General features: G+C 38.5%; 1 protein-coding gene across 1 annotated transcript in view; it reads right to left on the bottom strand.

The window, feature by feature from the left end:
* Window positions 1-5,475: 5,475 nt before the first annotated feature.
* Window positions 5,476-11,836, bottom strand: part of Unc13c (unc-13 homolog C) — a 279,587-nt gene continuing 273,226 nt past the window's right edge. Inside the window, 3 exon segments of the mRNA XM_042687992.1 lie at window positions 5,476-7,162; window positions 10,004-10,163; window positions 10,981-11,073. Coding sequence (XP_042543926.1) covers window positions 6,877-7,162; window positions 10,004-10,163; window positions 10,981-11,073 — 539 coding nt within the window. The 3' untranslated portion in view covers window positions 5,476-6,876.

Here is an 11,836-nt window from a genome sequence, read left to right as displayed (position 1 = left end):
ATAGTAGCTCAGACGAGAGTTTGAAGTCTGTTTCTGTTTGGATATTTTGTCTGACCTGTTGAAAGAAACGTTCACAGTAGCATCCCTCTGTCTGAAAGGCACTGGCTCTCTGAAGATTTTCTTTTTTTCTCAAAAAGAAGTGAGGCCTGGCTCCCAAGTGAAGGCGGACTGCTGCAGACATGTCTGAAGGACAAAGGGCCGTGCAGGCCTGAAGTGTGACAGTAACACACCTGTCCCATTGTAGCCACAGTTCACTACGGAAAATGGAAGTCTGTCTTCCTCTTTATTTTTATTTTTAGGGTATGTGGCAATATCAGGGCCTTGTGATTACTAGGTAAGAACTCCACCACCTGAGCCGCACCTTTTGCTTTTAGTTTTTCAGATAATCTCTCACTTTGGCCAAGATTTGGACCACGATTCTCCTGCCTCTGCCTCTCCAGTCTACCCAGGTGTGGATTTCAGCCTCAGTAGCACAGCAGAATATAATAACCATGAGCAGAGTAGAGAGAGGCCATGTGTTCCACGCACCCAGCATCTACTTTTGGAGAGGGCGGAGGCAGCCAGTGTTAATCAAATATCCACGCAAGCCCGCAGTTGCCAGTGTGGTTTAGTACTATGGAGAAAAATAGGTGACACTGTATCTCATTAGATAACTAGGAATCGGATAAATGTTCCTCCGTAGGGCAGATCTCAGATGGTGTCTTCACGCTGAGGAGGAATGAAGAAATAGACAAATGAAAAAGAAAAAAAGGAGGAAAATCCCCAGCAGAAAGAGCAAAGAAAGTGGATGGGCCTGTGTGGGTGTGGGGACCAGTGGGAGGGTGGGGGGAGGGGAGGAAGAGGGGAGGAAGGAGGGTAAACATGGTCCGAGTAGTTCATGAGCACGTGTGGAACAGTGAGGCTGGTTGCGATGGGCCTTAGGAAGAGAAAGGGTTATCTAGGGAAGCTGGCCGAAGAGAATATTCAAACTTGTTCTGTTCTTTTTCTTTCTTCTTGTTACTCCAGCTAAATATTTTCTTGTTCCCTGCAAAAGCAAGAAACACACCCAACTTTTTTTTTTTTAACGTAACATTTGACTCCAAAATAAATTGAAAAGTAAACTAATACAATTGGACAGAAGTGCTGTTGGTATCTAAGCGCTCCTCCCTTGCAGACAGGGCCCAGAGGGAGCAGAGCTGAGTCACGAAGCTGTGATTTTGTACAACCCCCCCCCCCCCCCCCCCGCCATGTACTTCTGTGACATTCGACAATTTCCTCTAAGCAAGGGGAAACCGTTAAATTTTATGTTGCTTAGAATCAGTTAGTGAGAGCAAAACTGTTTTGCTGATATGACAGAGTGATTTTGATTAAACTGGTTTTTCAAGAGTATTAATCCTAGAATTAAAATACTACTGGTACAGTTTGATGTCTGGGATATAGGCTGTGATAGAAATAGAAATTTATGGGTGGGAAAAAGGACTATTTTATATTCTTTCCAAATGTGAATCTCTATGAGATTCTTTTTTTTTTCTTTTAAAGATACTCCTCGCTCATTGCTGATTATTCATTCTTCATGCATAATAAATCCTAGTTATTTACAGTCCCTATAAGACTAGTCTTTTTTGCTTAATTCCTCTTAATAATCTAATTTTATAAATTCTAAGATCTTTTCAAAATTTCTCTTGATCTCCAGTCTGCATTTCCATCTTAACTCTTCTTAAAATATCTCAAGACTTTTATTTTTATCTGTAAATATTTTGAAATCCATGTTTTTCTTGGCATACATGTAGTTCACAGTAAGAGAAACAACCTTGTGCCCTAGATTATGCTGTTCCATGCCCTAGTTTATGCTGTTCCAAATTATTAGAAGCATCAGTATATGGCTGTGCTTCTGTTGCCAGTGTTCATCTTGCCTGTCCTGTTGATGCTCCCCGATAACGTGTGGTTTCTTTTAACCCAATAATGAGCTCTTCCCAGTGTTTCCTCCCTCCCCGCCCCCCGTTTTTGTTGGTCCTAGGGCCTGGGCACTATCCCTGAGCTTTTCTGCTCAACGCAGGTGCTATCCCACTTTGAGCCACAGTGGCACTACTTTCTTTTCTTTTCTTTTTTTTTTTTTTTTGTGGTTCCTTGGAGATAAGAGTCACATGGAATTGGCTGCCTGGGCTGGCTTTGAACCTCAATTCTCAGATCTTAGCCTCCTGAGTAGCTAGGATGACAGATGTGAGCCACCAGTGCCTGGCTGATTTCTCCCTTCTCAAAACACCATGATGCCTTGTCCCCATCTGGACCCTTGCAATGACTCCCCGGGCGTATAGAGCCTAGAAGAGCGGCTGATGTACTTTACGCTGACAGATGGCTTTCCCAAATGGCTGCACCAGCTGACATACCCACTGGCATTTTTGGGGAGATGGTCTCTTTGAAAGAAACATTTCAATTAAAAAATGCTTGAAGGTTCAAGTTCCGTATCTATGCCTGCTACATGAACACTCCTAGTTTTCTAGGAACTTACCATACTTTTTTGGTCAGTGTTTATTCATAATTCTTTAGCATTACTCCTAGATTTCTGTTCCATAGTTCTCCATTTTCTTCCTGTACTTCATGTGTTTTTCTTGTAGTCTTGGTTAGCCTTGCCAAAGGTTTCCCTAATCTTTTCAGGAAACAAAGGTCTGGTTTTGTTATATTTCTATGTGTATATTCTTTGGTTGAAAACTTTTAAGTCTATGATTTTTTTCCCCCCTAAATCTTAGTGGGCCAAAAAATGTGACAGAAGACAAAACTATCTTGCTTGTCTTTCAACTACTACAGTTGAATCCCTGGTTATCTGTGGTTTTACTTTTCCGTGGTTTTAGTTACCTGTGGTCTAAGAAATGCCAAATAAAAGTGATTCCAGAAACAGTTGTTTACAGTTGTAGTTGTGTGCCATCTGAGTAGCCTGGGGAATTGTCATGGTCCAGGGGATCTATACTGTACATGCCCGTTAGTCACACAGTGGCTTTCTGGGTAATGGTTATTCAGTATGTGTTTTTAAATATCCCCTATTTCACTTCATAATGGTGAAGCATAAGTTCACTATCAGAATCATTTATAATAATTTAAAATTATAACTTTAAAATTTGTAGTGATCATTGTAAGCAATATAACTATATGCATATAATTATAAAATATATAATTGCATCTTTAGATAATTATATAAAATTGTTAATCTCTTATGGATAATTATAATTTAAAAATTATAAATACAATTGTTACTTATATTTATACTTTTATTTGTATTTATGTTTATAATATTTATACTTATATTTACCACTTATAATTTACAAATTATAATTTTAAATTTATGATTATTATAAATGATATGCATATAATACTACATAATTACATATTTATGTAATAACATGAAATTATTGTTAATTTCTTAACTGTGCCTGATTTTTAAATTAAACTTCATCAGACCTAGGGAAAAACCATAGCCTATATTATGTAGGCTTCAGTTATGATTCATGTCTTCAAGCATCCATTGGGGGTCTTGGAACACATTTCTCCTTGGAGAAAGGGGAAACCATTGTGTTTTGTGATGTGTAGCAGCCTATGTACTGGCAGAAAACAATGTCAAACTGTAGTATTCTAAGTCATTATAAAAGAGATGGTTTCTAAGTCATTCAAATTAATATTTATAGCCCATTTTTTCATTTCCTAGTTGATTCTGCCAAAAAAAAAAAAAAAAACAAAACCATGAGAAGCCTGAACAGAAGAAGATAGATGATTGATGTAGACGGCTTGGAAGCCACAGAGCAAGCACCAGCTGCCCCACAGGACTTGCGTGAGTCTGGACACAGATGATGCCAGGGGAAGCTCCGCTTCCTTCATGGCCAGGAATTCTTCCTCACTGTAGAGAGTGAATCAGGTAGGTAACCGCTGATGGGTATTCACTGAAGCTTGTATAAAGACATTTTTAAACAAATTTGTTATTATAAAATGGTGATGAACAGAGGGGTTACAGTGACATGATTCAGAAATAAGTACACTTCTTTTTGGACAGTGTCGCCCCTTCCCTCAGTGTCTCCCAATTTTCCCCTCTTTGTCCCTGTCCGTAAGTCGTGTAGTTCATTTCCAACAGTGTCTAGTGAGTACCACTGTTGCATTTGTTCGCCCTTTGAAGACATTATTTTTGTAATTTTTCTTGTTTGTGTGTGTGCGTGTGCGTGCTGGTCCTGGGGCTTGTACTCAGGGCCTACATGCTGTCCCTTTGTTGCTCAAGGCTAGTGCTCTGCCACTGGAGCTACAGTTCCATTTCTAGCTGTTAATTGGAGATGAGAGTCTCAGGGACTTTCTCGTCTGGGCTAACTTTGATTCACATTCCTCAGATCTCAGCCTCTTGAGTAGCTAGGATTATAGGTGTGAGCCACTGGTGTCCACCTGTTGTTTTTGTAATTTGAAGGTAAGCATTGAAGATCTATGATTAAAAAGGCTAGGTTATATAGTCCTACTTCTATTCAAAAGGAGAAAATAAACTTTACTACCTCATATTTTGTAAGATGACTACATGGAGGATATTTAGCTCAATCTTTTGCTTATAAATGTACCTCTTTTAAGTGAGTTCAATATATAAATTATCCTAGAAGTAGAAGAACAGGGGGTGATAAGGATGTCTGCTTCCTTAAGTAATTCATCAGAGAATTCCTTAGTAAATGTTCCATTAAGATTGTAAATAGTAGGCCCAAATTGATTTACATGGGTATCTGTGAGAACTTAATGTGAGGTTTATCTGTACATGACTAACAGCTTTGCCTTTGTGCATTTTATCTAGCAAATAAATTGTCACACTTCTAATAGAGCAATACAGGTAACAGATCCCTGTGAACCTCAGACTGGCTGTGTATGGGTAAGTAATTACAAAAAGGTTTTGTGAGAAAAACAAAGTGTATCACATTACTAACCGCTTCAAAGTTAGCACCTGGCTTTATAATAGAAGTAGGCCGACTTAATTCATATTGTCACTATTAACTTTGATATGATATATATTTTCAAAGACAGAATAAATGGATCCAATTAAACATAGAGCATAAAAAAACACTGAGCTCATAATTTCTTTTAAGTGATCAATGCAGTACTGAGCTTCCATTGGTTCAAATGTTCCATGATTTATGACAATGTGCTTCTAAAGAGCTCAGGTCAATGTTGTGCAAAATGGACCTCATCAATTATTATTGGTGTTTTATGACCAATGTTTTGCAATTGTTTTATATGTGTAGCACATTAGACTTTTCTTCTACAGGGCTTATGTCCAACAACACACAGGTAAGTACTTACTTCCTTACTTTCTATGATATTCTTTTACAGTGTACAGTTGTTTTCCTGAATACAACACTTAGAAGGCTATAATGCTCTCTGCATTATTCTATCTATTCCAACAAAAGACCTAATGTTTTTGGTTTTGTTATTGGGTAATGAAATGATAGTGCATACATTAAAGGAGAAGGCAAAGATACAGTAGTATTGAATGTGCTTAATATACATTTATTAACGCATATGCCAGAGGATAGCATCATACTTATGCATTTGCAAAAGTCATTAACAAAGCAATTGACGAAGAATTTAACATGAATTAGCCACTGTCACCAGTCTGTATATTCTCATATCCAGTAGCGAAATGGTTCTGAGAGATTTCTACTAATCACTTCTGTTCTTAACCTAACAGATTCTTGTGGTTTTTTTTTTTTTTTTTTTTTTGCACACATACGTAGTCCACTAAAACTGTTAGGACTGAAAGCTACACTACAGTGCACGGCTTCTGTAGTTATTTAGGGACAGACTAAATCTCAAATCATAAAAAATGCAAATATTCATAAACAATTTCATCCAGCCTAGGTGGATTTTTATTACCGAGCTGTATCCAAATTACAAAATTGTGAGCAATTTCTTCAGTTTATTTTATATATTTTTTCACTAAATAGATGAATACGTGACTAGAGCCCCAGTGCAATAATATATTAGTAATGCTGCATTCAGTATCGTCATTGAATATGCTGTTTAAAACGAACGTTTAAATAGGTAAGGAGGAGATAGTCATAACTGTTAAAGGGAAAATACTAGCAATTTTGTTATCACAGGTAATTTAAAGAAGCAAACCTTCTGTATCTAAGCCGTGAATTCCATCGCTTTCTAACGAATGAAATATGGTAACGCTGAGACATAATGCTACCTGGCAAATGCATTGGCTTGCTTTTTTTTTTTTTTTTTCTTACAAATTGTCATGTGAGTGTGGCAGTTGTAAAGAATATATATCAAACAGTAACAAACCAGCACTGCTTGGTCTGAGTTTGCTTTAAATTATGTTTCTTCACAGTGATATTTCAGAAAGGTTGGAAACTGGTCAGCACAAAATATTCCCACCTTTTCTATTTTAATTTGTATGCAAAAAAATTCATCACCCCTATATCCATGACTATAAAATTACAAATGCTTTCTGGGAAGTCACCATTAGACATCTCTATTTATGGTAGAAAAGGGTGTAAGATATCCAGAATGAGAGAAGGTGAAATTAAAACAGAGCTTGAGCAACAAACGTTATTGCAGGGGAGGCGGGGGGAATGATGGAAAGGAATTCAACCAGGCGTGGACCCTGTTAGGGATGAGCAGACTGGTCATGACCATGAAATTATAACATTTAAAAAAAGAGAGTCTTGATTATTTTACTTCATCATTTTGGCACTTCATGGAACATTTATTTCCTAAAGACCAGAATTAGTAGTTAGTATAAAAAGTTGAGTCAAGTTTTCCACATACCTTGTAGACACTGTACGTGAGTACTGGCAAGACATTGAAACGGACTGAGATAAACATTCCTGTGTAATTTGAACGTGCATGCAGCGTGGTCAGACAATGAGCATTTGGGTTTCAAGCACTGTCTTCGGTAGATCTTGTTTCGGATTTTAGTCTTACAAATTCTTTAGCCACGTCATCACTGGTCCTCTGGGAGAGGATTCTCAGGATCGTCAAGCCAGTCTCATCCATAGAGATACTTTTCAAGAGCGGATACCAGGCTCCGTAGCTTCCTCTCTCTGCTATATTATGGAGCTGAATAACCGTCATTCCAATAATTCGATCTTCCCGAGCAAAGCAGTAATCTTTAACAGACAGGTGGAGTTCGTAGGACCCTGGGCGGTTATCGTTACCCAGAACGCTGTGTGAATCAGAAGCACAAATTGAACACACATTTTACTAGTAGTTTGTAGAGTGCTTTGTTTGAATAGCTGGCATGTTAGAATACCGTTGCCTTTAAACCCCAATCCCTTTAAAACTTTCTTAGGCAGATTTGCCTAATGTCTGTGTAACAACAATGCAACCTTTTTTTTTTTTTTTTTTTTTTTAAAGAAAACCTATCCTTCCTGTCTCTCATGCTCAGCACACAGGCAGTAGTCTTCTCAAGGATATTGAGGCTGTGGGTTATAGAGGTTGTTGGAACGTCAGCTATTATAATCTTTTATCTCAGACTCCTGGGTAAGCTATCATCTCTCAGCCAGAACTGACTACCAAGCACTACTCATGTAGATGCTAAATTGGATACAAATCTCTAGAGTCAGTCAGTTCCAGCAGAGCCTGGTGCTTCAATGGCCTCTTCTTTCCTATGGCAACCGTGAGACCTGTCAAGTGTGTAGCTGCGGACGGCCTCTACTGACAATGGGAGACAACTTGTCAGTGTGAAACTGCCCATAATGAAGAAGGCTGATGCGCTGGCTGGCGTCATCCGTTCTGTATTTTTAATTCATTCTTACATTTGCCTTCATTAGAAAGACAAGGGTATCTGCTGGTCAGCATTGGCCTCTTGCAGATTCCTTCCTTAGCAGGCAATTTATTTTTTCCGTGGATGAAACATTTTACACAGACTTTTGTTTCCGGGTGAAACTGATAACTACAGCATTCATCTATTTTCAGGGACAAACTGAAATGATGGGTGAGTGATACAGCTCTGAGTTTTCTTTGTGCATGAAAACACCTGACAGTGCTACCTTTCCCAAGAATCACGGTGATCTTGTGAGCGGGTGCAGTGTTGTATCTACATCTTTAGTCAGTGCTATTCTTATTGAAGTGCTTATTCATGTTAAAAGGTATGCACATTAATTATAATTTACAAACAAACCTAAGCTCTTGAAAATTGATACTTGAATAATAGCACGACTAACGGTTCACTGTTATTGGGGTCCATAAGAAACTATAGCTGTAGATTAACAGAAGAGGATAACTATTCTACCCTCGCTACCTTAGATGATATCTTACAAAATCTATCAAATATGTCATTTTTAGAACCTAGAGGTTAAAAACATTTTAATTGAGTTAAAAATCTTGTGTAATTTGGAACAGAGGTAAACACTGTGAGCTGGCTGATCAGTAGGGATTATTGTACAAGAACTACACGTCCATATATACATGACAACAGCAAAATGTCAATGAATGGTAAGAGTGAATGTTCAGAGCACAGGGCTTCTAAAGGTATGCAAGAAACAAACATTAAAACTGCAAACTAAGACTGTTTTGGGTGTATACATACCATCAGGGCTTATCTCCGGTTCCCATCTGTGAGCTCATTTACATTGTGGATTTAACTAAGATTAATAGGGAGACAACCCAACAATACCTAGAGCAGATTTAAAATGAAATTCTGATGTCATTTTGTCTCCCCAGTTCAGTGCCTCGCCAGATTTGCCCAGATTCACCCTCTGCCAGAAACAGACTCACCTAGCCCCCGTGCCACCTGTGACCACTGCAAGGACAGGTAGGCTTTCTCCATGTTGTTCCAGCTGATATTTTTTTCCCAAAAGGGACTCCCATAAGGATATCAGAAAGCTGAGAGGTAAGATCAGTTTCCTACCTTAGTGTGTGTGAAGGTTGTCTCGAGTAGGTTGCTTCATTCACAAGAAATCCACTGCTCTTTGTAGGGTGTCTGATTACACATGAAGGTTTCACTTACCCAGCCTAATTTTAGTCAGGACTCTTGCACTGCACATTCCCAGCATAGGAGAGAGAGCCTGCAATCCCATCATCCTCCCTGCCTCTGCTCACATCCCTGGAAATTCCTTGTTAGGTATAAGCCCATCTTGAATTACTGGAGTGTTCCTAAGAATGATAGATTTTCTTTCACACCCTACCTCGAGCACAGACCCAGATCTTCCTTTTATTTCCCTGCAACGATCTGGATAGTCACTTATCTCTTGCATACATTACAGAAATGTCTATAGAAATCTCATCCTGTGCACATAACCAATGGAAAAATCATTTAAAGATACAAATCTAGTTACTGATCTCTTCTAAGGGCCACCTCATGAGCAGCATTTACAGACCCACGTGTGAGATGGTACCTGCTTCGTTAGCTCTCCCTCATTGGAGATTTTTTTTGGTTGGTCGTGGGCCTGAACTCTGGGCCTGGGCGCTGTCCCTCAGCTCTTCAGTTCAAGGCTAGTGCTCTACCACTTGAGCCACAGCACCATTTCCAGCTTTTTCTGCTTATGTGGTGCTAAGGAATCAAACCTAGGGTCTCATGCATGCAAGGCAAGCACTTTACCACTGAGACACCTTCCCACCCCCATTGTAGACTATTTCTTAATGTTCTCAATTCTCTTGCCTAGAGGACTCATTCTTTCTCGGGTTTTTGTTTAACATTCACGTTTTCCTGACTATCTGGTTCAGGCAATTGGTACTTATTACAGAGCTCACTTTATACTATTTGCTAATAATCTGATATTTTTATTTGTGATGTTTATCATTATGTCTAGAAATCAACTCCTGTGAGAGCAATGTTAACATTGTCTATGTGCCAGATCCCTTCATTCAGTGGCTGGGTATATTTGCCAATAACGAATGTGTACAATGGTAAATATACCCAGTCACTGATGGGATCTAATCACACTGTTGTTCATTTGCACTGAACAGGAATGCCAGACCTCTAGGGTGTACTTTCCTTAGTCCTTTCCACCCCGAGCTGTACAATAGCGATTCCTGGATGGAGTGAGTTGGGTTGATTACTTACAACTGAAAAGTCTCATTGTACTTGGGTGACCAGGTGTTGCTCTTGGTCTTTGTGCCTTGTTTTCTCTTCTTATCTCCGAGGTTGGGTCCCAGCATGCACACTTCCACGAAGGGGCGGAACATGGCTGTGGTCTGCCAGTTGAGGTCATTAATAGCAATCACTAGAATCCAGAAAGGGAAAAAAAGAGGAGGGATTTTAAGTAAATAAATGTGCCCAATTTAGAGTTTAGCTCTGATAATTGGCACTAAATTTGTAAACGAGATAAGACATTTGTTATTGATGAAAAGTAAGCATTTCTCTCTGGGCAGAAGTATGGTGTGTATATCGTCAAATACTTAGGTCATTCTCTTAAACTATTTTTGTATATTTTCTGTCTTTTTGATCTCTTAGAATGGCTTAGTATTTTAGTATGTGCATACACAGATTCAATATTTCCTTTAGGTACAAACTGAGCCATAATGTATTTTAGTCTACAAGTAGCGTTAAAACTCATCATGGTTATCTAATTCTTGTGTGGTTATTCCATCCTGTGCCTAACAGTCATTTGTTATTGTCAAACACTATGACTATTCTAAATAAACCTCCTGATATATGTATGTACACCTTATTCTTTTATGATGCTATCATATGGAAAGTGTTTTAAAATCATTGATTCATTAAACTGATTTGAAACCTATTCAAAGTAGTTTTTGAAGAGCATCAATACTACCTCCATAATTACATCCATCTCTCTGTAGCATTACTAGAACTGTGTATTCTGAATGCACCATGGCTAATAGTTATAGTACTTTCAGAACAACAGTACCATATTTTATATATAAAAGATACACTAGGCAATACAATTTTAAGGTGACCAAGTTTACAGATGGATATATTAAGCAATATGATAAGTCCTATAATAGTTTAAATGTATGTTTTAGAAACTACATGCAAGGAAAGTTGCATTATGCCTGTCATGATTGCTGTAGACCTTTTACCTTTGACAGTGACTTTATGATCTCCAGTTCCAGGGGTGGCAGCCACATCCACGTGGACAGATATCTGACCCACAGCATCTTTGGAGGAGCGACCTGCAATGAAGCAGAAGTGTGTAAGCCGGAACTTTCTTACCACTTTCCCAGTGAACATTGACATCCTCTGCATAAGAGTTAAATATTGAAAATGGTTATTTTCATTGGGAACCCATAATAAGAAGTATTGATAAATGTTCATGAACTAAGAGGTTTCCTCTGGTGTCTGAGGGCTAGAGATTAGATTGTTGGTCATTATTGTGCACAAAGTAAAACTACTGTACATCATTCTGAAAGAACTTTGCTACAGCGGGACAAGATGGCTCAGTGTACAGGAGAAGTAACTGTACTTAGTAACTGTACTTGTGAAGTGCACATTAGACACCAAATATAAAAATATGTTGCAATATAATGTTTAAATTAGCACAAATTAGTTACACAAAGGGGGTTTCATGGTGCTATTTACATTTATATACATTTATGATATACTTGGATCAAATTCACCCCATCTCTATTGCTCTTTTTTGCGTCACCCTCCCCCTTTGAACAGTGTGTGAAGTTCCCCCTGCACGTGCTGCTTTCATACATTCATGATGTACTTCTGTAATACATACCCCTCTGCTTTTACAACGCTCACTGAGTACTTGAGAATAAACCACTGACATTTTATAATTATTCAAACATTAAGATGTCTCACACCATGCAACTCCTACATCCCCAAGATTGACGCACTAGAATAGACCTAAACACCAAACCAGGAGACAATGACCCCTTACCCACAAAAGGTAACTAGCAAAGTTCAAATATCCTCTTTCCTTCTTTC

The sequence above is a fragment of the Dipodomys spectabilis genome, unplaced genomic scaffold (assembly GCF_019054845.1).
Source record: "Dipodomys spectabilis isolate Male_0828 unplaced genomic scaffold, ASM1905484v1 ptg000108l, whole genome shotgun sequence".
In the NCBI taxonomy this organism is placed as follows: Eukaryota; Metazoa; Chordata; class Mammalia; order Rodentia; family Heteromyidae; genus Dipodomys; species Dipodomys spectabilis.
This window is presented reverse-complemented; position numbering and strand designations above follow the sequence as displayed.